Below are 27500 nucleotides of genomic sequence, written 5' to 3'. Positions count from 1 at the left end.
ACGACGGATCAACTCGAACCGACCCGGATCAGAAAACATAAGAAAGAAAACCGAAAACTAAATTCCAAAATTCTCGAGATCAGAGGGACAAACTTGTAATAAGGTTCACTCCATTACAACTGATCATAAACAAACTTAAGATGAAATTAGGGTAAACGAACAATCGCTCTTTATCCCTCAGTTCAGCTACATGGCTACGTGGCGATCTCAAATACAATTCACGGCACAGTCCACCTTAGTGAGCGTTGAAATGCCACATCTCAAGGCGAAAAGTTGCTCTAGCCTAATGTAACAGTGAAAATGGACTCTCGATTTCGATGGAAAATTCGGTCTAGTACGCGTAAGAAGAACAAACATAAAATTCTCTTACCGTTTGCGATCTTCAAAGATCAAAAAGATATCTGGCCAGTCGCTCAACGCCTTCAAAATGACCGCAATTGAACGACGTTTCCCGCCGCCCCGATTTACAGGATCTAAAAGGAGAGTGCATTTAAACAAACCTTAGTTGTGGATTTCTTTTCCTAAAACAACGTAATAATTTTTTACCTTCTTGTCCTCTATGAAGCAAAACCTTAGGCTAAATGAGAAGTGTTCAGTATATTAAAATAGAGACCATTGTCAAATAGTTCCAACGGAAAATTCCAGCAATTCCAAACATACAGACTGGACATATGAAATAAGATTTGAATATGTTCAGCTAATGTTGTGCATTATTCCACGGAAAGACTATGCGTCTTCTATCGGCAGAGAACTGTTTGGAAAAAACATTTCCAGAGGCGTTTCCTAAACTGACTATATCAGACAAAAAACGCCACATTTTGCTTACCTTAACTTTTGGCTGACCTCACAGATACGGATCGATCAGTGGCCAGTAGGCGCTAACTAGACAAAAAACCCAACAATCGAACCAAACAAGCAGGATGTTTCTTCCAAGCTACAATAAGATTAATGTAAACCGAAAGCGAAAGCGGGCAAACAAGACATTTAGGTAAACAATACGAGACCGTCAGCGGTGCTATGCGCTCAAATCGGTGTGTTGAAACTACTTCGCAGGAATTCACGGCATGATATGCCTTGCTTTATTGCATAACGTAACATTGGCACACCCCAGTCAATAATTAGCACCATGGATAGCACAAAATACTGTACTGGCAAAATACTCAATTAGGGCGATTTCAAAAGTATTTGCGCGAGATCGCGTTTCGCCTTTCTCGCGTGGCTTGATTTTCACACTCAATTAATTGCATGTTTCGCTCGCTCTACTATCCCTGGAAAACGAGGAACTATTCAACAGTGCGAAGATAGATATATTTTTTTATAGTGCGGTTACCACGAGAAAAGCAAACTCTACAAACTAGAGATTTTTTTAACTATCCAGAACCCGCGTTGCAACGTAATTTCCCAGCAAGCGTGGTGTTCATAAAGACTTTCCAGCAAGTTAAGTAGCGAATGTTCAATTTCCCAGCCAGCGCAATTCTGCCCTGTAGAACGGGTATTTTGCAGAGCGGCTCCGTTGGGTACTCCTGATGAATTCCGAATTCGTTCCCTCACTGGCACTGACCTTCGGCCAGTGTTCACTCTGTTCGTGTTCGAGCAATCTTCATGTTTCTTCAGGACTTTCACTCGTTAATATATGACGTATACGCCGGTATTTTAGCTCAGGCTGACAATAATAACATGGGCTCTCTTAGCAAGCAGCATGAAAAAGGCCAAAATGGCGGACTCGACGGTGCATTTCCAGCAATTTGAGAAGTTAAAATTTCAAGATTTATGGGAGCACATGCCCCCGGACCCAAGCCCCCCCCCCCCTCCTGCAATTTTTTCGGCGCCTCCGGTACAAGAAACACAGGACACTTGTACCTTTGGTGCAATCTCCAGCAAACATATCACTAATTGGAAACATTAAGACTTGAGAGATCTGCTGCTCGAACATAATTGTGCTTGTGTTCAGCTATTTGGATTAACCCAGTGTTGTGGAAAAGATTCAGTATTGTGTATACTGATCGTTGTGTACAATTCTGATTGTTTGGCAAACTTTTTAAGAACTGTTTGACAGAAATCTTCAGAATTTACAAATCCTCTGTCCAGAGCCATACGGACAGTTACGTCACCTATTGTCATTGATGTGCCACCGAGAGATCATCTATTGCCTGTCGACACAACGGTTCTTTGTTTCAGGGCTTGGCAATATTTAAAAATCAAAAGAATTCTTTATAAACAGTTAATATCTCTATACGTGAAATTTATCAAACCAATGATTTGTATCGACCACGGAAGATTTAGTCAAAACTTACAGGAAAGTTACCTTGTATTGTGTTGGACGCGTTTTGAAATCACAAACCACACCATTCGTTGATTCCACCTGGTCCATTAGCTCAGTTGGCAGAGCGTGGTGCTGATAACGCCAAGGTCGTGAGTTCGAGCCTCACATGGACCAAAGCACTCGGTTATTTCTTTTCTTTCTCATGGCGTGTGACAGTAAATTGCGTCCCTGTCCATCCACTACACAACTGTTTTCGGCCTGTTGGTCTAGTGGCATGATTCTCGCTTAGGGTGCGAGAGGTCCCGGGTTCAACTCCCGGACAGGCCCTCGCAAGTTAGATTTTACCAATCACGCCTAGCTGGCAGTATTCGGAGCTTTCACTCTTTGCAAAATGGCCTTCAGCCAACTCGTTAAATGTGTTTGCCATAAGAAGCTGACAATTCCAACTGTGGGTATATATGATATTGACAGAGGCCCATCGTTGGTTTACCCAAAACTTTGATCTCCTTCTTTTTAAACACTTCTTCTCGACGACGAACAAGGCTCACAAGTTTTTACTTGTCACTTCCAAGCACTTTCTTACACCTGTCATTGAAGGATAGACACAAGAAACACTGACCCTCCAAGAAATTGCATGCCGTATTTTCGGCAAAAATTAATGAAGGTCTTACGCATATTTTTCAAGAAGATCTCTTGCCAGTCTTGTTGAGTTCCTCCGTCATTTAGCCTTCGAAAAAACTTCAATTTGGCTGCAAGTCAAGAATGTGCACAGAATTCCCTCACCACTTCCATCTATTGGGACTCAAACTGGGCAAGTGATTTTTAGCTCCAAGACGCCGACATCCGTTCAGTTACTTCAAAAACAAATGTCATGACACGGAAAACAGGTGGTTTGTCACCGTGCCACACGGGAAGATGTGTCAGAAACTAATACTTGGACGCCAATTGGACTTGAGGCCATGACTTCCTTTTCACAAGACAAGCGCTCTGACCAGCTATGTTATTCACAAGACCAGCATGGTTGTGCCAAGCGCAAAAAAAAGTCAGCTTGAGATTGTTTGAGCTCGGAACATTGGCCAAATTTGATCGCACGTGGAGAATCCGGGCATTGATCCCGGTACCTCCCGCATGCTAAGCGGGCGCTCTACCATTTGAGCTAATTCCCCATTACAACGTCTCTTAGTCAGTAAAGGATCGTTAAAGATCGCAATGACACGTCTGCTAGTAATTCATGCACGTCGTTTCGCGAGTCCAACGTTTCAAATTTGATTCCGGCAGAGAAGAAACGCTACTAGAAGGAACAAAGAATTAAAAGCACACCTTCTTACACCTGGGCTTGAAGGATAGCCGCACGAAACACTGACCGTGCAAGAAATTGCATGCCCTATTTTCGGCAAAAATTAATGAAGGTCTTAAGCATATTTTTCAAGAAGATCTCTTGCCAGTCTTGTTCAGTTCCTCCGTCATTCAGCCTTCAAAAAAACGTCAATTTGGCTCCAAGTGAAGAATGTGCACACAATTCCCTCACCACTTCCATCTATTGAGACTCAAACTAGGCAAGTGATAGTTTTTTTTCCAAAACGCCGAAGCCCATTCAGTTACTTCAAGGAGGTTCAAGTTTCAAGGAATCCAACGTTTCAATTTTGATTCCGGCAGAGAAGAAACGCTACTAGAAGGAACAAAGATTCAAAAAACACTTAGCTTGCGTAAATTATGTGCAAAAATGACGGACTGCATCCCTCACACATTGCCATCCAGTGTGCCAAACATGGCGGTTCCGTGGTTCCATCATGAGTATTCTTCGGCGCAAGTTCGCGATTCGTGTGTCAAACTTAACACGCCTTTCAAGCCTTGGCTAAACACCGCGTTTTTCCTCGGTAGTATAGTGGATAGTATCCCCGCCTGTCACGCGGGAGACCGGGGTTCGATTCCCCGCCGGGGAGAGAGGATGATTTTGTCTTATGCGACCAGTGGCTGCCTTCAAAGCAAGGGATCTGAAACGTGCAAGGCTGCTTGCTCAAACATTACGAAGACAGAGAAAATGACCTGGTGAGGAAGTTAGCCAAAGCCACAGCATATCCAGCATATCCAGTCTCCACACAACCCACTGGATAACAATCCACCATTCATCGGCTGGCAATAGACCTTACAATAGGCCATTTCCGAGTTCATATCCGCCTCCTCTTTAAAGCGAGTGTAAGTGCAAAGTTTTTTGTGATTCTAATTAGTTCTACTTTACATATGAATGAAAACTAATTTTTATAAGAAAAACTTCGCACTTAGACTCTCTTTAAAGAGGAGGCAGACATGAACTCGGAAATGGCCTATACCCACAGTTACGACACCTATTGTCATTGATGTGCCACCAAGAGATCATCTATTGCCTGTCGACACAACGGTTCTTTGTTTCAGGGCTTGGCAATATTTAAAAATCAAAAGAATTCTTTATAAACAGTTAATATCTCTATACGTGAAATTTATCAAACCAATGATTTGTATCGACCACGGAAGATTTAGTCAAAACTTACAGGAAAGTTACCTTGTATTGTGTTGGACGCGTTTTGAAATCACAAACCACACCATTCGTTGATTCCACCTGGTCCATTAGCTCAGTTGGCAGAGCGTGGTGCTGATAACGCCAAGGTCGTGAGTTCGAGCCTCACATGGACCAAAGCACTCGGTTATTTCTTTTCTTTCTCATGGCGTGTGACAGTAAATTGCGTCCCTGTCCATCCACTGCAGAACTGTTTTCGGCCTGTTGGTCTAGTGGCATGATTCTCGCTTAGGGTGCGAGAGGTCCCGGGTTCAACTCCCGGACAGGCCCTCGCAAGTTAGATTTTACCAATCACGCCTAGCTGGCAGTATTCGGAGCTTTCACTCTTTGCAAAATGGCCTTCAGCCAACTCGTTAAATGTGTTTGCCATAAGAAGCTGACAATTCCAACTGTGGGTATATATGATATTGGCAGAGGCCCATCGTTGGTTTACCCAAAACTTTGATCTCCTTCTGTTTAAACACTTCTTCTCGACGACGAACAAGGGCTCACAAGTTTTTACTTGTCACTTCCAAGCACTTTCTTACGCCTGTGATTGAAGGATAGACGCAAGAAACACTGACCCTGCAAGAAATTGCATGCCGTATTTTCGGCAAAAATTAATGAAGGTCTTAAGCATATTTTTTAAGAAGATCTCTTGCCAGTCTTGTTCAGTTCCTCCGTCATTTAGCCTTCAAAAAAACGTCAATTTGGCTCCAAGTGAAGAATGTGCACAAAATTCCCTCATCACTTCCATCTATTGAGACTCAAACTAGGCAAGTGATAGTTTTTTTTCCAAGACGCCGAAGCCCATTCAGTTACTTCAAGGAGATTCAAGTTTCAAGGAATCCAACGTTTCAATTTTGATTCCGGCAGAGAAGAAACGCTACTAGAAGGAACAAAGAATTAAAAGCACACCTTCTTACACCTGGGCTTGAAGGATAGCCGCACGAAACACTGACCGTGCAAGAAATTGCATGCCCTATTTTCGGCAAAAATTAATGAAGGTCTTAAGCATATTTTTCAAGAAGATCTCTTGCCAGTCTTGTTCAGTTCCTCCGTCATTCAGCCTTCAAAAAAACGTCAATTTGGCTCCAAGTGAAGAATGTGCACAGAATTCCCTCACCACGTCCATCTATTGAGACTCAAACTAGGCAAGTGATAGTTTTTTTTCCAAGACGCCGAAGCCCATTCAGTTACTTCAAGGAGGTTCAAGTTTCAAGGAATCCAACGTTTCAATTTTGATTCCGGCAGAGAAGAAACGCTACTAGAAGGAACAAAGATTCAAAAAACACTTAGCTTGCGTAAATTATGTGCAAAAATGACGGACTGCATCCCTCACACATTGCCATCCAGTGTGCCAAACATGGCGGTTCCGTGGTTCCATCATGAGTATTCTTCGGCGCAAGTTCGCGATTCGTGTGTCAAACTTAACACGCCTTTCAAGCCTTGGCTAAACACCGCGTTTTTCCTCGGTAGTATAGTGGATAGTATCCCCGCCTGTCACGCGGGAGACCGGGGTTCGATTCCCCGCCGGGGAGAGAGGATGATTTTGTCTTATGCGACCAGTGGCTGCCTTCAAAGCAAAGGATCTGAAACGTGCAAGGCTGCTTGCTCAAACATTACGAAGACAGAGAAAATGACCTGGTGAGGAAGTTAGCCAAAGCCACAGCATATCCAGCATATCCAGTCTCCACACAACCGACTGGATAACAATCCACCATTCATCGGCTGGCAATAGACCTTACAATAGGCCATTTCCGAGTTCATATCCGCCTCCTCTTTAAAGCGAGTGTAAGTGCAAAGTTTTTTGTGATTCTAATTAGTTCTACTTTACATATGAATGAAAACTAATTTTTATAAGAAAAACTTCGCACTTAGACTCTCTTTAAAGAGGAGGCAGACATGAACTCGGAAATGGCCTATACCCACAGTTACGTCACCTATTGTCATTGATGTGCCACCAAGAGATCATCTATTGCCTGTCGACACAACGGTTCTTTGTTTCAGGGCTTGGCAATATTTAAAAATCAAAAGAATTCTTTATAAACAGTTAATATCTCTACACGTGAAATTTATCAAACCAATGATTTGTATCGACCACGGAAGATTTAGTCAAAACTTACAGGAAAGTTAACTTGTATTGTGTTGGACGCGTTTTGAAATCACAAACCACACCATTCGTTGATTCCACCTGGTCCATTAGCTCAGTTGGCAGAGCGTGGTGCTGATAACGCCAAGGTCGTGAGTTCGAGCCTCACATGGACCAAAGCACTCGGTTATTTCTTTTCTTTCTCATGGCGTGTGACAGTAAATTGCGTCCCGGTCCATCCACTACAGAACTGTTTTCGGCCTGTTGGTCTAGTGGCGTGATTCTCGCTTAGGGTGCGAGAGGTCCCGGGTTCAACTCCCGGACAGGCCCTCGCAAGCTAGATTTTACCAATCACGCCTAGCTGGCAGTATTCGGAGCTTTCACTCTTTGCAAAATGGCCTTCAGCCAACTCGTTAAATGTGTTTGCCATAAGAAGCTGACAATTCCAACTGTGGGTATATATGATATTGGCAGAGGCCCATCGTTGGTTTACCCAAAACTTTGATCTCCTTCTGTTTAAACACTTCTTCTCGACGACGAACAAGGGCTCACAAGTTTTTACTTGTCACTTCCAAGCACTTTTTTACACCTGTGATTGAAGGATAGACGCAAGAAACACTGACCCTGCAAGAAATTGCATGCCCTATTTTCGGCAAAAATTAATGAAGGTCTTACGCATATTTTTCAAGAAGATCTCTTGCCAAACTTGTTCAGTTCCTCCGTCATTCAGCTTTCAAAAAAACGTCAATTTTGCTGCAAGTCAAGAATGTGCACAGAATTTCCTCACCACTTCCATCTATTGGGACTCAAACTAGGCAAGTGATTTTTAGCTCCAAGACGCCGACGCCCGTTCAGTTACTTCAAAAACAAATGTCATGACACGGAAAACATGTGATTTGTCACCGTGCCACACGGGAAGATGTGTCAGAAACTAATACTTGGGCGCCAATTGGACTTGAGGCCATGACTTCCTTTTCACAAGACAAGCGCTCTGACCAACTATGTTATTCACAAGACCAGCATGGTTGTGCCAAGCGCAAAAAAAAGTCAGCTTGAGATTGTTTGAGCTCGGAACATTGGCCAAATTTGATCGCACGTGGAGAATCCGGGCATTGATCCCGGTACCTCCCGCATGCTAAGCGGGCGCTCTACCATTTGAGCTAATTCCCCATTACAACGTCTCTTAGTCAGTAAAGGATCGTTAAAGATCGCAATGACACGTCTGCTAGTAATTCATGCACGTCGTTTCGCGAGTCCAACGTTTCAAATTTGATTCCGGCAGAGAAGAAACGCTACTAGAAGGAACAAAGAATTAAAAGCACACCTTCTTACACCTGGGCTTGAAGGATAGCCGCACGAAACACTGACCGTGCAAGAAATTGCCTGCCCTATTTTCGGCAAAAATTAATGAAGGTCTTAAGCATATTTTTCAAGAAGATCTCTTGCCAGTCTTGTTCAGTTCCTCCGTCATTCAGCCTTCAAAAAAACGTCAATTTGGCTCCAAGTGAAGAATGTGCACAGAATTCCCTCACCACTTCCATCTATTGAGACTCAAACTAGGCAAGTGATAGTTTTTTTTCCAAGACGCCGAAGCCCATTCAGTTACTTCAAGGAGGTTCAAGTTTCAAGGAATCCAACGTTTCAATTTTGATTCCGGCAGAGAAGAAACGCTACTAGAAGGAACAAAGATTCAAAAAACACTTAGCTTGCGTAAATTATGTGCAAAAATGACGGACTGCATCCCTCACACATTGTCATCCAGTGTGCCAAACATGGCGGTTCCGTGGTTCCATCATGAGTATTCTTCGGCGCAAGTTCGCGATTCGTGTGTCAAACTTAACACGCCTTTCAAGCCTTTGCTAAACACCGCGTTTTTCCTCGGTAGTATAGAGGATAGTATCCCCGCCTGTCACGCGGGATACTGGGGTTCGATTCCCCGCCGGGGAGAGAGGATGATTTTGTCTTATGCGACCAGTGGCTGCCTTCAAAGCAAAGGATCTGAAACGTGCAAGGCTGCTTGCTCAAACATTACGAAGACAGAGAAAATGACCTGGTGAGGAAGTTAGCCAAAGCCACAGCATATCCAGCATATCCAGTCTCCACACAACCCACTGGATAACAATCCACCATTCATCGGCTGGCAATAGACCTTACAATAGGCCATTTCCGAGTTCATATCCGCCTCCTCTTTAAAGCGAGTGTAAGTGCAAAGTTTTTTGTGATTCTAATTAGTTCTACTTTACATATGAATGAAAACTAATTTTTATAAGAAAAACTTCGCACTTAGACTCTCTTTAAAGAGGAGGCAGACATGAACTCGGAAATGGCCTATACCCACAGTTACGTCACCTATTGTCATGTATGTGCCACCAAGAGATCATCTATTGCCTGTCGACACAACGGTTCTTTGTTTCAGGGCTTGGCAATATTTAAAAATCAAAAGAATTCTTTATAAACAGTTAATATCTCTATACGTGAAATTTATCCGAAACCAATGATTTGTATCGACCACGGAAGATTTAGTCAAAACTTACAGGAAAGTTACCTTGTATTGTGTTGGACGCGTTTTGAAATCACAAACCACACCATTCGTTGATTCCACCTGGTCCATTAGCTCAGTTGGCAGAGCGTGGTGCTGATAACGCCAAGGTCGTGAGTTCGAGCCTCACATGGACCAAAGCACTCGGTTATTTCTTTTCTTTCTCATAGCGTGTGACAGTAACTTGCGTCCCTGTCCATCCACTACAGAACTGTTTTCGGCCTGTTGGTCTAGTGGCATGATTCTCGCTTAGGGTGCGAGAGGTCCCGGGTTCAACTCCCGGACAGGCCCTCGCAAGCTAGATTTTACCAATCACGCCTAGCTGGCAGTATTCGGAGCTTTCACTCTTTGCAAAATGGCCTTCAGCCAATTCGTTAAATGTGTTTGCCATAAGAAGCTGACAATTCCAACTGTGGGTATATATGATATTGGCAGAGGCCCATCGTTGGTTTACCCAAAACTTTGATCTCCTTCTGTTTAAACACTTCTTCTCGACGACGAACAAGGGCTCACAAGTTTTTACTTGTCACTTCCAAGCACTTTCTTACACCTGTGATTGAAGGATAGACACAAGAAACACTGACCCTGCAAGAAATTGCATGCCCTATTTTCGGCAAAAATTAATGAGGGTCTTACGCATATTTTTCAAGAAGATCTCTTGCCAGTCTTGTTCAGTTCCTCCGTCATTCAGCCTTCAAAAAAACGTCAATTTGGCTGCAAGTCAAGAATGTGCACAGAATTCCCTCACCACTTCCATCTATTGGGACTCAAACTGGGCAAGTGATTTTTAGCTCCAAGACGCCGACATCCCTTCAGTTACTTCAAAAACAAATGTCATGACACGGAAAACAGGTGGTTTGTCACCGTGCCACACGGGAAGATGTGTCAGAAACTAATACTTGGACGCCAATTGGACTTGAGGCCATGACTTCCTTTTCACAAGACAAGCGCTCTGACCAACTATGTTATTCACAAGACCAGCATGGTTGTGCCAAGCGCAAAAAAAAGTCAGCTTGAGATTGTTTGAGCTCGGAACATTGGCCAAATTTGATCGCACGTGGAGAATCCGGGCATTGATCCCGGTACCTCCCGCATGCTAAGCGGGCGCTCTACCATTTGAGCTAATTCCCCATTACAACGTCTTTTAGTCAGTAAAGGATCCTTAAAGATCGCAATGACACGTCTGCTAGTAATTCATGCACGTCGTTTCGCGAGTCCAACGTTTCAAATTTGATTCCGGCAGAGAAGAAACGCTACTAGAAGGAACAAAGAATTAAAAGCACACCTTCTTACACCTGGGCTTGAAGGATAGCCGCACGAAACACTGACCGTGCAAGAAATTGCATGCCCTATTTTCGGCAAAAATTAATGAAGGTCTTAAGCATATTTTTCAAGAAGATCTCTTGCCAGTCTTGTTCAGTTCCTCCGTCATTCAGCCTTCAAAAAAACGTCAATTTGGCTCCAAGTGAAGAATGTGCACAGAATTCCCTCACCACTTCCATCTATTGAGACTCAAACTAGGCAAGTGATAGTTTTTTTTCCAAGACGCCGAAGCCCATTCAGTTACTTCAAGGAGGTTCAAGTTTCAAGGAATCCAACGTTTGAATTTTGATTCCGGCAGAGAAGAAACGCTACTAGAAGGAACAAAGATTCAAAAAACACTTAGCTTGCGTAAATTATGTGCAAAAATGACGGACTGCATCCCTCACACATTGTCATCCAGTGTGCCAAACATGGCGGTTCCGTGGTTCCATCATGAGTATTCTTCGGCGCAAGTTCGCGATTTGTGTGTCAAACTTAACACGCCTTTCCAGCCTTGGCTAAACACCGCGTTTTTCCTCGGTAGTATAGTGGACAGTATCCCCGCCTGTCACGCGGGAGACCGGGGTTCGATTCCCCGCCGGGGAGAGAGGATGATTTTGTCTTATGCGACCAGTGGCTGCCTTCAAAGCAAAGGATCTGAAACGTGCAAGGCTGCTTGCTCAAACATTACGAAGACAGAGAAAATGACCTGGTGAGGAAGTTAGCCAAAGCCACAGCATATCCAGCATATCCAGTCTCCACACAACCCACTGGATAACAATCCACCATTCATCGGCTGGCAATAGACCTTACAATAGGCCATTTCCGAGTTCATATCCGCCTCCTCTTTAAAGCGAGTGTAAGTGCAAAGTTTTTTGTGATTCTAATTAGTTCTACTTTACATATGAATGAAAACTAATTTTTATAAGAAAAACTTCGCACTTAGACTCTCTTTAAAGAGGAGGCAGACATGAACTCGGAAATGGCCTATACCCACAGTTACGTCACCTATTGTCATTGATGTGCCACCAAGAGATCATCTATTGCCTGTCGACACAACGGTTCTTTGTTTCAGGGCTTGGCAATATTTAAAAATCAAAAGAATTCTTTATAAACAGTTAATATCTCTATACGTGAAATTTATCCGAAACCAATGATTTGTATCGACCACGGAAGATTTAGTCAAAACTTACAGGAAAGTTACCTTGTATTGTGTTGGACGCGTTTTGAAATCACAAACCACACCATTCATTGATTCCACCTGGTCCATTAGCTCAGTTGGCAGAGCGTGGTGCTGATAACGCCAAGGTCGTGAGTTCGAGCCTCACATGGACCAAAGCACTCGGTTATTTCTTTTCTTTCTCATGGCGTGTGACAGTAAATTGCGTCCCTGTCCATCTACTTCAGAACTGTTTTCGGCCTGTTGGTCTAGAGGCATGATTCTCGCTTAGGGTGCGAGAGGTCCCGGGTTCAACTCCCGGACAGGCCCTCGCAAGCTAGATTTTACCAATCACGCCTAGCTGGCAGTATTCGGAGCTTTCACTCTTTGCAAAATGGCCTTCAGCCAAGTCGTTAAATGTGTTTGCCATAAGAAGCTGACAATTCCAACTGTGGGTATATATGATATTGGCAGAAGCCCATCGTTGGTTTACCCAAAACTTTGATCTCCTTCTGTTTAAACACTTCTTCTCGACGACGAACAAGGGCTCACAAGTTTTTACTTGTCACTTCCAAGCACTTTCTTACACCTGTGATTGAAGGATAGACGCAAGAAACACTGACCCTGCAAGAAATTGCATGCCCTATTTTCGGCAAAAATTAATGAAGGTCTTACGCATATTTTTCAAGAAGATCTCTTGCCAGTCTTGTTCAGTTCCTCCGTCATTCAGCCTTGAAAAAAACGTCAATTTGGCTCCAAGTGAAGAATGTGCACAGAATTCCCTCACCACTTCCATCTATTGAGACTCAAACTAGGCAAGTAATAGCTTTTTTTCCAAGACGCCGAAGCCCATTCAATTACTTCAAGGAGGTTCAAGTTTCAAGGAATCCAACGTTTGAATTTTGATTCCGGCAGAGAAGAAACGCTACTAGAAGGAACAAAGATTCAAAAAACACTTAGCTTGCGTAAATTATGTGCAGAAATGACGGACTGCATCCGTCACACATTGCCATCCAGTGTGCCAAACATGGCGGTTCCGTGGTTCCATCATGAGTATTCTTCGGCGCAAGTTCGCGATTCGTGTGTCAAACTTAACACTCCTTTCAAGCCTTAGCTAAATTTTGCATTTTTCCTCGGTAGTATAGTGGATAGTATCCCCGCCTGTCACGCGGGAGACCGGGGTTCGATTCCCCGCCGGGGAGAGAGGATGATTTTGTCTTATGCGACCAGTGGCTGCCTTTAAAGCAAAGGATCTGAAACGTGCAAGGCTGCTTGCTCAAACATTACGAAGACAGAGAAAATGACCTGGTGAGGAAGTTAGCCAAAGCCACAGCATATCCAGCATATCCAGTCTCCACACAACCCACTGGATAACAATCCACCATTCATCGGCTGGCAATAGACCTTACAATAGGCCATTTCCGAGTTCATATCCGCCTCCTCTTTAAAGCGAGTGTAAGTGCAAAGTTTTTTGTGATTCTAACTAGTTCTACTTTACATATGAATGAAAACTAATTTTTATAAGAAAAACTTCGCACTGAGACTCTCTTTAAAGAGGAGGCAGACATGAACTCGGAAATGGCCTATACCCACAGTTACGTCACCTATTGTCATTGATGTGCCACCAAGAGATCATCTATTGCCTGTCGACACAACGGTTCTTTGTTTCAGGGCTTGGCAATATTTAAAAATCAAAAGAATTCTTTATAAACAGTTAATATCTCTATACGTGAAATTTATCAAACCAATGATTTGTATCGACCACGGAAGATTTAGTCAAAACTTACAGGAAAGTTACCTTGTATTGTGTTGGACGCGTTTTGAAATCACAAACCACGCCATTCGTTGATTCCACCTGGTCCATTAGCTCAGTTGTATACAAAAATTTGGTTTATCAACGGAGTTGATAATGTAAATTGACCACCGTACAGAGATTCTAAAAGCTGACGTTTCGAGCGTTAGCCCTTGGTCAGAGCGAATCTTTTAGAATCTCTGTACGGTGGTCAATTTACATTATCAACTCCGTTGATAAACCAAATTTTTGTATACTACTTCCCCACCGACGCAGCACCACAGTTTCTTTAGAAACTACCCCTTCATTCATTAGCTCAGTTGGCAGAGCGTGGTGCTGATAACGCCAAGGTCGTGAGTTCGAGCCTCACATGGACCAAAGCACTCGGTTATTTCTTTTCTTTCTCATGGCGTGTGACAGTAAATTGCGTCCCTGTCCATCCACTACAGAACTGTTTTCGGCCTGTTGGTCTAGTGGCATGATTCTCGCTTAGGGTGCGAGAGGTCCCGGGTTCAACTCTCGGACAGGCCCTCGCAAGCTAGATTTTACCAATCACGCCTAGCTGGCAGTATTCGGAGCTTTCACTCTTTGCAAAATGGCCTTCAGCCAACTCGTTAAATGTGTTTGCCATAAGAAGCTGACATTTCCAACTGTGGGTATATATGATATTGGCAGAGGCCCATCGTTGGTTTACCCAAAACTTTGATCTCCTTCTGTTTAAACACTTCTTCTCGACGACGAAGAAAGGCTCACAAGTTTTTACTTGTCACTTCCAAGCACTTTCTTACACCTGTGATTGAAGGATAGACGCAAGAAACACTGACCCTGCAAGAAATTGCATGCCCTATTTTTGGCAAAAATTAATGAAGGTCTTACGCATATTTTTCAAGAAGATCTCTTGCCAGTCTTGTTCAGTTCCTCCGTCATTCAGCCTTCAAAAAAACGTCAATTTGGCTGCAAGTCAAGAATGTGCACAGAATTCCCTCACCACTTCCATCTATTGGGACTCAAACTAGGCAAGTGATTTTTAGCTCCAAGACGCCGACGCCCGTTCAGTTACTTGAAAAACAAATGTCATGACACGGAAAACAGGTGGTTTGTCACCGTGCCACACGGGAAGATGTGTCAGAAACTAATACTTGGGCGCCAGTTGGACTTCAGGCCATGACTTCCTTTTCACAAGACAAGCGCTCTGACCAACTATATTATTCACAAGACCAGCATGGTTGTGCCAAGCGAAGGAAAAAATCAGCTTGAGATTTTTTGAGCTTGGAACATTGGCCAAATTTGATCGCACGTGGAGAATCCGGACATTGATCCCGGTACCTCCCGCATGCTAAGCGGGCGCTCTACCGTTTGAGCTAATTCCCCATTGCAACGTCTTTTAGTCAGTAAAGGATCGTTAAAGATCGCAATGACACGTCTGCTAGTAATTCATGCACGTCGTTTCGCGAGTCCAACGTTTCAAATTTGATTCCGGCAGAGAAGAAACGCTACTAGAAGGAACGAAGAATTAAAAGCACACTTTCTTACACCTGGGCTTGAAGGATAGCCGCACGAAACACTGACCGTGCAAGAAATTGCATGCCCTATTTTCGGCAAAAATTAATGAAGGTCTTACGCATATTTTTTAAGAAGATCTCTTGCCAGTCTTGTTCAGTTCTTCCGTCATTCAGCCTTCAAAAAAACGTCAATTTGGCTGCAAGTGAAGAATGTGCACAGAATTCCCTCACCACTTCCATCTATTGGGACTCAAACTAGGCAAGTGAGTTTTAGCTCCAAGACGCCGAAGCCTGTTCAGTTACTTCAAAAACAAATGTCATGACACGGAAAACAGGTGGTTTGTCACCGTGCCAAAGATAAATATAATTATGTCTGGGAAATTTTGGCAACGTCATTGGCTTTCCTAGATATCAAGGTTTCTATTAGTGGCAACGTTCTAACCCTAACCCTAACCTCTATTAACTCTGGTTCTACGTACCAGTGTGTACCACAAACCCACATATTTTCACAGTTATTCGTTGTATTCATCGTCACATCCATGACATGTCAAGGACTCGATTCCTTTTTCTCAATTTCTTAGACTTGGACGTCTATGTAGTGATGACTCCGATTTTTTCAGCAAATCAGTGGAGATGTGCCAGTTCTTCGAAAAACGTGGCTATCCGGTCTCTTTGGTCAAAGTGGGTCATCATCGCGCCCAACAATTTGATCGACAGTCATCACTACAAACGTCACAAAAAGATAAGAATGGCAGAGTTCCATTCACCCGCACTTTTCACCCTAACAATCACGCAGTCAAAAGTATCATTCTTAATAATTTTAAATTACTCCAAAATGATCCCGAGTCTGGTAGAATCTTTTCGGAACCTCCACTTATTTCATTCAAACGCGACAAAAACGTAGGCAACTTTTTAGTTAGAAGCGCGCTCAAAACTAACGAGCAACCCGGCACTTTCAAATGCGGCGCTCACGATGCAAAACTTGTCTTTTCATTGTTAACACTAGCAAGATATCGGGACCTAAGCGATCTGTTAAGATCACCGATCGTTTCACATGTACCTCCGGAAATGTCATTTTTTTTCATAACCTGTACTTGATGCAATATATTATACATTGGCGAGACAGGTAGACGAGTATGTGACCGATTTTGCGAACACCTTCGCGATTTTGGGAAGAATGACAAGGATGCATCTAAGCCAGTCGCTCGTCATTTTAATCTCCCTAACCACTCCAAAAAACACATGGCTATCTGCGGCCTTTTCCTACATCTAGGTACGACGGAAAGCCGCAAGAATCTTGAACAAAAATTCATCTTCCAAATCGGCATCCTTAATCCTCACGGTATTAACGAACGCTTTTCATTTAACTAATATATTCCTATTTTCCACGTTGCCATGTTACCACCAATAGCGTAGCTCCTACTCTACTATATAAAAACTACACGTAACCACAATTCCTCGATTCGCTCTGACGAAGGGCTAACGCTCGAAACGTCAGCTTTTAGAATCTCCGTACGGTGGCCAATTTACATTATCAACTCCGTTGATAAAACCAAATTCTTTTATTCCTACCTTTTATTCCTTTGGGACCAAACTCAGTCAACGTTAAGAGGACACTTTGCCCCACCCATAGATACCACTTTCGCCTCGAGGCGAATCGACCCGCGGACGCCACGACTACAGCACAGTTATGAGATTGAGACGTTCACTTCACAGGCCGTTTAAAACGTAATAAGCCATTTAAATATGCTCAAAACTGCTTTATCCACGGTTTAATTTCTCAAATTAGGCCATTTTGAAAATTGATTTTCACTCTAGATTACCCGGCATAACAATGCCCGCAAAAAGTATACTACAGTGCATTTATGAAATTGAGAAGTTCACTCACGGAGCCGTTTAAAACGTAATAAGCCATTGAAATATGCTTGAAACTGCTTTAACTACGATTAAAGACTTTGTGAGAAGTTAAATCTCTGAAATTAGGCGAGTTAGGACAATGTGCGAGCCAGCGAGCCACGCGAGTTGCGAGTCATACGAACCGTGGCTGCGAGCCATGACTGCGAGTCATGCGAGCCACCATGGCTAGCCATGCGAATCAACATGCGAGACACACAGTTATTGACAGCTAACCGTTTTAAAATGGGACGGTGCTTAGACTTAATAACTGTTTATCAGTCTTATTTGAAATGGGTGCTTAGACTTAAATGCGAAAATTGGATCGCTCGCATGGCTCGCTGGCTCGCAGATTGTCCAGCCCCAAATTAGGCCATTTTGAAAAATTTCACTCTAGATTACGGCGGGCATAAAAATGCCCGCAATGAGTAGCCTATAGTATATTTACAACATTGAGAAATTCTCTTCAAGGAGCCGTTTAAAACGTTACATATACACGCCTATAACCCGATGCGAGTAATACACAAAAATTACAGATGAATACAAGATTCTTGTAGTGAAAACTAAGTTCAGTCACAGGGAGGATTCCAGATTACTATCTGCTCCTCTCCCTATCGTGACGCTTGGGCCGCCTCTCTATATTCCTGTTCCGTCTCTCAATTTCTATTTTATCACAGATGTCAGATGTGAGTCTCCGCCAGGCTAGCCGATCTGTTACGATCTCTCTCCATTTTCGGAGAGCAGCTCCGCGCTTGAGGATGTCCTTCAGGGTGTCCTTATATCTAAGAAGGGAGCGCCCAACTCTCCTTGAATCCTCTTCGGCCCTCATACGGGCAACGTGACCCATCCAACGCAATCTGTTCCTAAAGAGAATAATCTCAATATCCGTAGATTTTGCACGCTCCAGTACATCATCGTTCGTGATAAATTGATCCCACCTGATCTTAAGAATTGATCTCAGGTGCCGCTGCTGGATGGTTCTTAGAAGCTTGATGTGATGACGATATATGGTCCATGTTTCACTTCCATACATCATTAGTGAAATGATGCACTGATTGTATACTTTGAGTTTCGTCTCTACTGTCAGATCTCTACACTCAAAAACCTCCCCATCGCACATGACGCAGCCTGAATCCGTGCTGTTATCTCTTCATCTAGCTTGCAGTCCTTGGTGACATAGCTACCGAGATATTTGAAGCGGTCTGCTCTCTTCAACTTGTGCCCATCAATGTAGAAATCCAGCTGTTCACCGACACTCGTGGTTTCTGGTTTCTTGATCTTGATCCTGAGACCCATTTTCAGAGACAGGTATGGGGATAACAGACACTGTAGCGCAGTGCCATCGTTGGTAAATATGGCAATATCGTCTGCATACTGGGCTTCTCTTACGTATTTGGTGAATATCTTGGTCTTTGCTTTCAGACGCCTTAGATCAAATAAGTCGCCGTCGAACCTTGATACTATAACAGGGATTTATGTCCTTGAAAGCAAGGTAGAGCATAACGGCGGCATACATCCCAAACAGAGTAGGGGCTAGCTTACACCCTTGCTTGACACCACTGTTGTACTCAATGGGATTAGAAAGTTCTCCATCAATACACAGTCTAGCGTGAACTTCAGAATAGAGCGTCCTGATAACTTGGACAAAATTGGCAGGGCATCCAAGCTTCCCCAAGATCTTAAATAGGAGCTCTCGATTTACGCAATCAAAGACTTTGGTGAAGTCAATGAAGGCGATGTGCAAGTTTTGCCCGCGCTGTTATCTACATTTTTCCATCATTTGACGCAAGATGCATATGATGATGCCACCAATTGTGCCTCTGCCGTCTCTGTAGCCTGACTGAGATTCGTGGTACACTAGCTCTGCTAGACGTTTAAGACGCTGCAGTAAGATATCAGCAAATATCTTGCCTACCACACTGAGGAGAGATATTCCGCGGTAGTTGCCACAGTCACTGCGGTCACCCTTTTTAAAAAGGATGCAGATGATGGCGTCAATCAGGTCTGATGGCAGCTTAGCTGATATCCAAAACCAATTGAAGATGGTGAGCAAAAATGATATCAGAGTGCGTCCACCATAAACAAGTATTTCGGGTAGTGTACCATCCGGACCGGGACTCTTCTTAAACTTGGTGTTTTTAATAACAATCGTGACCTCTTCCAATTTGATTGGCTCATTATCGAACTCTTCAATAATTGGACGCTTTTCGAGTTCATCAAGTGTACTCCAATCAACATCCGTGGTTTGGGAAATGCTCAACCCATCTCTCCTTGATATCCTCAGGAGATGAGAGAAGAACGCCATTCTTAGCTCTCACGGAATGGAGGTTTCTTGGTTTTGGGCCGTAGACAGCATTGATCGTTTCTCCTTTGTAAACCTATCTGCTTCTTCTCCTTTTTGTTGGAACCATTTGTTCTTAAGCTTTCTGATCTCTTCCCTGAGAGCTATCCTATCGCCGTTTAATCCTTGAGAAGACTTGAATCTTTTCATCATGATCTTCAAACCAGTCTTGACTCCTACGCTTTTTCTCGTCAAAGGTTTGATTAATGGCATTCTGAAGCACCTTTCTCAGATCCTCCCAAGATTCTTCTCGAATGTCTTGAAGTTGCTGATCCAGAAACCTCTCCAACCTCTCTTTCTTCTCAGTATTCATTGTGGTGTCTAATTTTGTTGGTGGCTTCGTCCTTTTCCCTTTTTTTTTCTAACCACGATTAAACATCTGCATGTGAGGAGTTTGTGGTCTGTGAAACAATCTGCTGTTGGATTGACCTTTGTCACGTTGATGAAAATCGCAGCCTGCTTGTCTGCACGTACGTGATCTATTTGGTGCCAATGTTTGAATCGCATATGCCGCCAGGTATTCTTGAGGTGATTCTTGAGTTGGAACATGGTACCCATTATTTAGAGCTTGAAGTGGGTACAGAATCCAAGTAGCATCAGGCCATTCATTAGACTTCGTTTTTCTTACTCTATGGTTCCCGATGACGGTCGGCCAAGACTGCCAATCTTTTCCAACGCGAGCATTAAAGGGAACCTTCACTAAAACAACAAAATAACTTTAAACCACAGAACATAATGTTTACAATTGGAATTGCTCAATCTTTTTCCAATGAAAGCGTTTGTATTCGAGAAAAATAAATTCCAAAAACGCTTATTTTGGCTTTCAAATTTCCCGGGAGCCGCCATCTTGAATAATTGTGACGTAACTTGGTTGCCCTATTGTTCCAGAACAATCGCTCTTTGTATCAGAACAATAGGGCAACCAAGTTACGTCACAATTATTCAAGATGGCGGCGCCCGGGAAATTTGAAAGCCAAAATAAGCGTTTTTGGAATTTATTTTTCTCGAATACAAACGCTTTCATTGGAAAAAGATTGAGCAATTCCAATTGTAAACATTATGTTCTGTGGTTTAAAGTTATTTTGTTGTTTTAGTGGAGGTTCCCTTTAAAATCGCTGAGAACGATCATGCTGTCTCCTTTAGCTTTGACTATACATTAGCCGAGCTTCTGATAAAAACTCTCTTTCTCAACATCGCTGCATCGTGGGCGCGTAGACACTGATTAAGGTGAGGTGAACGTCACTATTGAGAGGGACCCGAGCGGTCATTAACCTTTCGTTTACAAGAACTGGATTTATGTGGCCAAATTTGTTGAAGGACCACTGTGTTCGGGAATATCCACACTCAATTAAACACTCGAAACTTGGACTGTATATACTTCTTTATTTCCAACAATGATCCACGTTTTCTCACACCGTACATACATGGCATTTAAAGGTATAAGATATCTATTGTTCCCATATGATAAGAACATGTCATATTCTTATCTCCTAAAAACACATCGCGGACGTTACATTCAAAAGCAATTAACCGAAAGCAATTAACTTGTCAATTCCAAATATATCCTTTTCTCTTTAAAATTGAAATACACGCGATCAAAGTTTCTGTCATCTTTACAATACAAATACCGGCTAAGTTAAGAATAGGGCACGTTGTGTTGCGTTACGTAACGCGGTATGCTTCCCAACAGAGAGGGAACATTTTTTTCGAAAATCATATCATTATCATTATCATATGGACTTCGCATATCTTCCACCACTGCCATAGATTGTTGGGCGTCGGATACGTCGAACGCAGTAGCATTATCTGAATCACTTTGAAAACTCATCTCATTAATTTATCTGAATCACTTTGAAAACTCATTTCATTAATTGCAAGGCTGTGTCTAAAGAAGACGACCCTAAACGGCACAAGATCATTTCCCTTGGCGCGTAATGCCCGTAGATCGACGGGACAGCGATGCTGACACGGTCGTAGAAAATACTCGTTGCCTTTTCGCCAGAAATGCAACCGAATTGAATGGCAGGACTGCCAGTTGCCGGAAAAGCTGCCAGGTTGGCAATTCATATCCACCAGTGGATGCAATTAGGCCGCATCCCTGGCCGAGGGAGGCTAGGATGTGCTGACACTTGCCCAAGGTGTGCACCCAGGCTAGTGGAGGAAAAGAGGCGCCTAACTTCTCCATTCTAGACCGCCTCCAAGCAAAATCTAGCCACTGATTGAATTATGCTCAAAACTGCTTTATCCACGGTTTTTAAGGCTCGGTGAGAAGTTAAATCTCCGCAAGTTATGACATAAAGAAATTCAATTCATGGAGCCGTTAGAGTCTTTAAAGCGTAACAAGGGATTGGACTTTCCGTTAAATTTATTTAAGCACGATTGTTTGCGCTTTTTAGGCTTAAATGCCGTAGTAATTTTCGTTTTTCGCTTAGCAATCTTAGGATTCGCTTCGGTTAGGTTCGTATTGAATTGTGGGGAACATACTAGAAAACTCCCGCGTTCTACGGTGCATTTTCAGCGGCTGTCACCCACTCCTTTCTCCTTACCTTCTCCTTACCCAATCTCGTACCCAGAGTCCTCGGGCTTTTTGGCCAAGGTCTCCAGATCTTTAATTCTTAAAGTCTTCTGACTATTAAGGCACCCGTAAGACGCTGTTTGACAACGTGTGGCTTTTCAACCCAAACGTCCAATGCCTTTAAGAACCCAGAAAAGTTAGCTGTGGTGTCTTGCGAATGAACTGTTATCCACCTTTGTCCGTCCTCCATGTTGGGTGTCCACCCGATTCTCGCGACTCCTGTGAGGATAGCTCTTCAAGCAGCCCAAGCGTCCATCAAAGTAAGCAAAGCAGGATAAGTAACATTACGTATAACGTATACGGTACAATATATGTCCCCATACATAACGTACCTAGCCTCCTGGCGAGGACTCTGGGTACGAGATTGCTCCTTACCCAGGAGGCTAGGTACGTTATGTATGGGGACATATATTGTACCGTATACGTTATACGTAATGTTACTTATCCTGCTTTGCTTACTTTGATGGACGCTTGGGCTGCTTGAAGAGCTATCCTCACAGAAGTCGCGAGAATCGGGTGGACACCCAACATGGAGGACGGACAAAGGTGGATAACAGTTCATTCGCAAGACACCACAGCTAACTTTTCTGGGTTCTTAAAGGCATTGGACGTTTGGGTTGAAAAGCCACATGTTGTCAATCGCCGTCTTACGGGTGCCTTAATAGTCAGAAGAACGTCTCTTGAGTCTTTAAGAATTAAAGATCTGGAGACCTTTTTAATATTAGACCAAGTAGAATTTTTGGAACAGGACACGGGTGTCAGGACGGCAAAATGCGAGGAATTGAAACTTAAAAAGAATCAACAGGGAAAGGATACCGGGATTGAAAAAATCGATAACCTAGAACGGGATGGAAAAGATTATTTGATGGGACCGGCTGACAGAGATTGCGAAGGAAAGAAGAATGACATTCTCGTTCTTCGGAAATTGTTACCTAGACAGTTACACAAACAGGATGCAATGCTGGAATTGGTAATTTTAGGTAGAAGATTTATATCACCACTCGTTCAAAAATACTTGGTTCTTTAATACAACGCAGGACAGTGCCTACTATTGTTATTGCGCATTCGTTCGGCGCATCTCGAGATACTCGGATTTCCTATTGGGGGTGCTTACTAACCCATTCACTCCTGGGGGTTCCCCATTGACAAGTAAAATCGTCTTGCGTTAGACACAGTAAAATACTAGGTTTAGGCCGGTTTAGGGGTGAATAGGTTAATACAGGGTTATTTATGTGCGGCTCAAAACTATGAGAAGAAAGCAGAACTTAGCAAGTGCTCTTGGTATCCCAAAAGAAAATTGGGGGTAACCATGCATTTGTCAGAGATAATTAAGCTTCAATTTGGAAAAGAACGCCATATGTTGCTTTGTAATTTAAAGCTTTTTACAAATATTGCTGATTAATTATCTTCGAAAAATGCGTGGTTACCTCCAATTTTATTTTTGGGTTTCAATATCACTTGCTAAGATCTGCTTTTCCCGCATATTCAGTAAACCGCGCAAAAATACCCTTGAATTAGTAGGCACTGTCCTTAAACTTGCTTCCCCATCACCACCACCCCCTCCCTCACAACCAGCTCAGTTCCAAAATTTCAGATGTTGAGGTTGTGCTGTGATCTCAGGCATATGGTGGGGTGTTTGTGTGTATATGGGGGTTGGGGTGGGTAAATGGATGTAAAGATGCTGGACCATGTGGAAAATATTTCTTCTTTTCCATCTCTAGTATTCATAGTGAAACACTGAAAGAGAACAGCAATTAAAAATATCAACAGAAATTGTTGGTTTTATATTTTTACCTTTATTTGTTGAATGTACACTGTTATCTCTATATATTCTGGACAGACAATGACGGAGCATCTACATCTACATCTACATATTCCAGCACTCGGCAAAGTCCCTTTTTGATTTATAGCTGTTTCTGCTTAGGTGGCCTCATACACCACAAGCCTTTTTAGAGACATCACTGCCAAGCCGCCCACTTCTGCTGGAGAGAACAGGACAGCCACAACACTGGGGACTTCATCCCCCACTCTTCTTGAATAATATTTGGGTTCTTTAGCATCCCACAGGGAACTTATAAACATACATGTAGAAGATATTTGTTAGATGGGGTCTACGGTTTATAGTCCTTATCTGAGAAGACTTGAAAGTCTGACCATTTGCAGTTGAAATTAAAAAGGCAACACTTTCTCCTCAGTTATTTAAGATCCTGAGTGTTGATCTGGCCGGAGTGCAAACGTGCAACCTCCCACATGACAATGCGATCCTCGATCAACTGAGCCACAGGTGCTTGGTCCAAGAAAACTCTCTGTCACTTCTTGGGTTACTACATTAGATTCACTGCCTAGAAAAAAAATCCCCATAGATGTGTCCCTGTTCAAACCAGATCTCAATATTTTGCATGTCAATTTTTTTGCCTTGCAACCACTGTCGTCAGAGAAGATGTTTTTGGCTGCACTGATCTGGTAAAAAAAGTACTCATGACATTTACATGCGTGCATGTATATGTATGTAACATGTAGCATAAGTTACCTTGTCAATTATTTCTTCAATCCATCAGTTCCTTAGTGAGAAGACTGATGCATTTGAAAAAGAGTATGAACACTTATTTCACACTTCCAACTCAAAGTGATAGCAAAGACTTGCTTAAACAGTAGGTCACACAGTATTGAGTGTTAACTGTAGGCTTATCAGATCAATAAATTCCTAGCTAATAAAAATTTGTTTCTAATGTTGTAAGATCACAAATTATTGATTGTTTCAAATTGTGTGCAAAGTTGATGAAGAGGAGAAGGAAATAACTCAGCCTTATGCAGGAGACAGAGCATTATTTAGTAAGAAGCCCCACTTGTTGATGTAATTTTGTGCATTTCATATATTTACAGAAAAAAGAAAAAGAAGAATGAGTTTTTTTCCTCTGCGAAGACCATTGCATGAAGGACAATTCCAAGTCAGCCATGACTGGTTAAATAATTCAGAGTCATACTCTTTTCTGTATGAGGAGTCACTGCTATGTTCTGATGAACAGTATGCAAGGTGAAGAAGCCCTTTTAAACTCTTACATGTACAAGCTGTGAACGTTTTCATTAAGCTTTTCATGCAATGAATGAATGAGTTAATGGCACATTCATTTTATGTGCAGATATGAGGAACTTAAGAGAGAGTAGTTCATCATCTTTCAGGCAAAATCAATGAAACTGATTGACCATAATAAGGCCTGATCAGCAATTGCAAGTTACATATATATAACCCCACCTCAAATTCAAAAGGTCGGTATAAATAGTTATAAGTTGTTAAGGAAGGCATTGTACCTGCTGATAATATTAGTGGATCACTATTAAATTTGTTATTATTATTATTATTATTATTATTATCATTATCATTATCATTATCATTATCAGTATCATTATTGTTACCGTTATCATTATTATTATTGTTATTATTATTATCATTATCATTATCATCATCATCATCATTATTATTATTATTATTATTATTATTATTATTATTATTATTATCGTTGTAAAGTCGACCACTTGTTTTGTTGGGCCAGATGGTCATTTTTGCAGGATCTGAAACCACTCTCTTAGCTTATCTGGAAGACTACCAATTTGCAAGTGGTTTTTGAAGAAGGGAGGTTTCTAAGGAAAGTCTGTTCTTTCCATGAAGTCAGTTTAAAGTTATCAAGTGGTCTGTTAGGCAACTTTCTTTTTTGAAAGGCTATGTAATCTAAAACAATCAAGGTGGTTTAGTGTTATACTATTGGGATTTTTAAATTTGTATGTAGGAGGGCCATAATGTACACTTCTGCATCACCAACAACAATACATGTCTACTCTAATTTAAAAACAAGTTGTTTACACTGACAACAGGTTTACAATGATAGGTTAGCCCATGCATTTGTTGTTGAGAAGTGGTAAATTTACGAACTGTTACCCTGGTATTTTTTACAAGGAACTGGTGTGTTGGCCCTGATATTTTCTAATTTCTGTTGTGCATGGTATTTGTCACCCAAAGAAGGCAATCCCTGAATGTGACCTGTAACAGAAGATGATACAGTTTCCATTATTTTTATTTGTTTCCTTAAGAGTGTCATTACAAGTTTTGGGCACTGGCATTGCAGATGATACCAAGAGGGATGGAGTTTTATGTCCAACCATTCAGTGGCTGCAAGAGCACTTGCTTCCTAAATTGTGCAAGTGGGCAGTGGAAATACAACCTGATGGCAAAAAGAGTAACAGGTCATTGAGACTTGTCCCTCTTGATCAGTATACTTTACTCTACCACAGACTCAAGCAACAGTACGGTGAAAAGCTTGTCAAGGTACTCAGCCATGTTTTCCTTCTTAGAAAGGCCTTTAAATGTTGGAAAGAGGTGACATCGTTTGCCGTGTACATTGTATGCCAATTCTCCATGTCGGACCATTTTCCACTAAAATAATGCATAACTTTGCAAACTACCACCAACAACTCACACCAGAAGCGACAGGTACAAAACACAGGGCACAGGTCACAGGTCATTGTTTTACCAGTACAGAAAGTATCCTAAACATTCATAAAAGCTGACCTTAGGCCTAATTAGGCCTATAAACAAATGTTTTTAGGCTCAAGGTTAGCTTTTATGAATGTTAAGGATACTTTCTGTATTGGTAAAACAATGACCTGTGACCTGTGCCCTGTGACCTGTGTTTTGTACCTGCCAGCTTAGAGCAACTCCCTCTGAACACTTGCCAACCTTTAATGGCATCATAAATGAACACACAACAGAAGGGACAGTTTCGTACAATGTACCGTATTTACCCGTGTATAAGTCGACCTTTTATGGCCTCAAAAGAAGCTCCAAAAATCGCCCTCGACTTATACATGGGTCAAAGATTTCGAGCCAACTTCCCGCTAAATAATTTATTCAAAATTAACATCATTAATAAAATGATAATGGGCATAACGAACGCAGTGGACAAAAGACTTCAAAATGAATGTAACTAAGCAATTCCAGTTGAAATGAAAAAGAATTTGTTTTAATTTAAATGTTGAAGATACTCACAAGGACAAATATGAAATAGACACTGGAAATTTTTGTTTTCCAAAGGCGGAAAGCTCTAAAAAACATTCTTGTTTCTTCAAATAAAACGCGATCCTTCAAGGGCTTAGTAACCTGGCGCAATACCTCGTGTTTGCGTGCAAGCATGATTGTCACTCGTGTTGCCTGAAAATGCTGGTTGGTAATGATTGTTTTTTTATTCTTTATACAAACCTAGATGATTTAAAGGCTTTTCCAAACTTTGTATTGTTTGGTTTATGAGTTTTGTTTCGTTTGCCATGTGAGAAATTATAAGTCAAGCACCAATTAAACCTTGCACATTTCGCATCGTTTTTGAAGTTATTTTCAAAGATTGACTCCTGCTTCTGTGATGTTGTGCTTATCGTCTAAAGCCCTTTATCCTTGAACAACGAAACAGGTTAGTTTGAGGTTTACATGTTCGATTTTCTGAGAACTTTTTCGAAATTCAAG

The 27500-nt window shown here is 42.2% G+C and overlaps 3 protein-coding genes and 19 non-coding genes across 24 annotated transcripts in view; 17 read left to right on the top strand and 5 right to left on the bottom strand.

Annotated features, from left to right (window-relative positions):
* Positions 1-2364: 2364 nt before the first annotated feature.
* On the top strand, positions 2365-2437 carry Trnai-gau (transfer RNA isoleucine (anticodon GAU)). The gene has a single exon. It is a non-coding gene; the product is annotated as a tRNA-Ile (tRNA).
* An 81-nt stretch (positions 2438-2518) lies between these two features.
* On the top strand, positions 2519-2590 carry Trnap-agg (transfer RNA proline (anticodon AGG)). Its single transcript has one exon. It is a non-coding gene; the product is annotated as a tRNA-Pro (tRNA).
* A 766-nt stretch (positions 2591-3356) lies between these two features.
* Positions 3357-3429, bottom strand: Trnaa-agc (transfer RNA alanine (anticodon AGC)). Its single transcript has one exon. It is a non-coding gene; the product is annotated as a tRNA-Ala (tRNA).
* A 705-nt stretch (positions 3430-4134) lies between these two features.
* Positions 4135-4206, top strand: Trnad-guc (transfer RNA aspartic acid (anticodon GUC)). The gene has a single exon. It is a non-coding gene; the product is annotated as a tRNA-Asp (tRNA).
* A 655-nt stretch (positions 4207-4861) lies between these two features.
* On the top strand, positions 4862-4934 carry Trnai-gau (transfer RNA isoleucine (anticodon GAU)). Its single transcript has one exon. It is a non-coding gene; the product is annotated as a tRNA-Ile (tRNA).
* Positions 4935-5015: 81 nt separating this feature from the next.
* On the top strand, positions 5016-5087 carry Trnap-agg (transfer RNA proline (anticodon AGG)). The gene has a single exon. It is a non-coding gene; the product is annotated as a tRNA-Pro (tRNA).
* A 1178-nt stretch (positions 5088-6265) lies between these two features.
* Positions 6266-6337, top strand: Trnad-guc (transfer RNA aspartic acid (anticodon GUC)). Its single transcript has one exon. It is a non-coding gene; the product is annotated as a tRNA-Asp (tRNA).
* Positions 6338-6992: 655 nt separating this feature from the next.
* On the top strand, positions 6993-7065 carry Trnai-gau (transfer RNA isoleucine (anticodon GAU)). Its single transcript has one exon. It is a non-coding gene; the product is annotated as a tRNA-Ile (tRNA).
* An 81-nt stretch (positions 7066-7146) lies between these two features.
* Positions 7147-7218, top strand: Trnap-agg (transfer RNA proline (anticodon AGG)). The gene has a single exon. It is a non-coding gene; the product is annotated as a tRNA-Pro (tRNA).
* A 767-nt stretch (positions 7219-7985) lies between these two features.
* Trnaa-agc (transfer RNA alanine (anticodon AGC)) lies at positions 7986-8058 on the bottom strand. The gene has a single exon. It is a non-coding gene; the product is annotated as a tRNA-Ala (tRNA).
* Positions 8059-9492: 1434 nt separating this feature from the next.
* On the top strand, positions 9493-9565 carry Trnai-gau (transfer RNA isoleucine (anticodon GAU)). The gene has a single exon. It is a non-coding gene; the product is annotated as a tRNA-Ile (tRNA).
* Positions 9566-9646: 81 nt separating this feature from the next.
* Positions 9647-9718, top strand: Trnap-agg (transfer RNA proline (anticodon AGG)). The gene has a single exon. It is a non-coding gene; the product is annotated as a tRNA-Pro (tRNA).
* Positions 9719-10485: 767 nt separating this feature from the next.
* Trnaa-agc (transfer RNA alanine (anticodon AGC)) lies at positions 10486-10558 on the bottom strand. Its single transcript has one exon. It is a non-coding gene; the product is annotated as a tRNA-Ala (tRNA).
* A 705-nt stretch (positions 10559-11263) lies between these two features.
* Positions 11264-11335, top strand: Trnad-guc (transfer RNA aspartic acid (anticodon GUC)). The gene has a single exon. It is a non-coding gene; the product is annotated as a tRNA-Asp (tRNA).
* A 657-nt stretch (positions 11336-11992) lies between these two features.
* Positions 11993-12065, top strand: Trnai-gau (transfer RNA isoleucine (anticodon GAU)). The gene has a single exon. It is a non-coding gene; the product is annotated as a tRNA-Ile (tRNA).
* Positions 12066-12146: 81 nt separating this feature from the next.
* Trnap-agg (transfer RNA proline (anticodon AGG)) lies at positions 12147-12218 on the top strand. Its single transcript has one exon. It is a non-coding gene; the product is annotated as a tRNA-Pro (tRNA).
* Positions 12219-13018: 800 nt separating this feature from the next.
* Positions 13019-13090, top strand: Trnad-guc (transfer RNA aspartic acid (anticodon GUC)). The gene has a single exon. It is a non-coding gene; the product is annotated as a tRNA-Asp (tRNA).
* Positions 13091-13985: 895 nt separating this feature from the next.
* Trnai-gau (transfer RNA isoleucine (anticodon GAU)) lies at positions 13986-14060 on the top strand. The gene has a single exon. It is a non-coding gene; the product is annotated as a tRNA-Ile (tRNA).
* A 79-nt stretch (positions 14061-14139) lies between these two features.
* Trnap-agg (transfer RNA proline (anticodon AGG)) lies at positions 14140-14211 on the top strand. Its single transcript has one exon. It is a non-coding gene; the product is annotated as a tRNA-Pro (tRNA).
* A 3459-nt stretch (positions 14212-17670) lies between these two features.
* LOC137977031 (uncharacterized) lies at positions 17671-18108 on the bottom strand. The gene has a single exon (XM_068824330.1). The coding sequence runs from the start codon at positions 18106-18108 to the stop codon at positions 17671-17673; it is 438 nt and encodes a 145-aa protein (XP_068680431.1).
* Positions 18109-18158: 50 nt separating this feature from the next.
* LOC137977030 (uncharacterized) lies at positions 18159-19380 on the bottom strand. Its single transcript, XM_068824329.1, has 2 exons — positions 18843-19380; positions 18159-18535 (listed from the first exon to the last, which is right to left on the bottom strand). Exons 1-2 carry the CDS (start codon positions 19378-19380, stop codon positions 18159-18161), a joined length of 915 nt encoding a protein of 304 aa, XP_068680430.1.
* Positions 19381-22409: 3029 nt separating this feature from the next.
* The window catches only part of LOC137975758 (probable tRNA (uracil-O(2)-)-methyltransferase), a 25858-nt gene continuing 20767 nt past the window's right edge, over positions 22410-27500 (top strand). Inside the window, exons 1-3 of one of the 3 annotated variants that reach the window (XM_068822936.1) lie at positions 22410-22971; positions 24875-25025; positions 26078-26312. In XM_068822936.1, coding sequence (XP_068679037.1) covers positions 22521-22971; positions 24875-25025; positions 26078-26312 — 837 coding nt within the window. In that variant the 5' untranslated portion in view covers positions 22410-22520. The remainder of the gene's footprint in view (positions 22972-24874; positions 25026-26077; positions 26313-27500) is intronic. The other 2 variants (XM_068822937.1, XM_068822935.1) reach the window with 2 other exon arrangements.

This window comes from Montipora foliosa, chromosome 11, assembly GCF_036669935.1.
Source record: "Montipora foliosa isolate CH-2021 chromosome 11, ASM3666993v2, whole genome shotgun sequence".
NCBI lineage: Eukaryota > Metazoa > Cnidaria > Anthozoa > Scleractinia > Acroporidae > Montipora > Montipora foliosa.
This window is presented reverse-complemented; position numbering and strand designations above follow the sequence as displayed.

Excerpts from the sequence above, each read along its gene's own strand:
- LOC137977031 (XM_068824330.1), bottom strand. The coding sequence starts at position 18,108 with ATGTATGGAAGTGAAACATGGACCATATATCGTCATCACATCAAGCTT.
- LOC137977030 (XM_068824329.1), bottom strand. The coding sequence starts at position 19,380 with ATGGCGTTCTTCTCTCATCTCCTGAGGATATCAAGGAGAGATGGGTTG. Across the intron at positions 18,536-18,842 it reads GCGTCAAATGATGGAAAAAT|TATCAAGGTTCGACGGCGAC; the intron begins GTAGATAACAGC and ends TCCCTGTTATAG.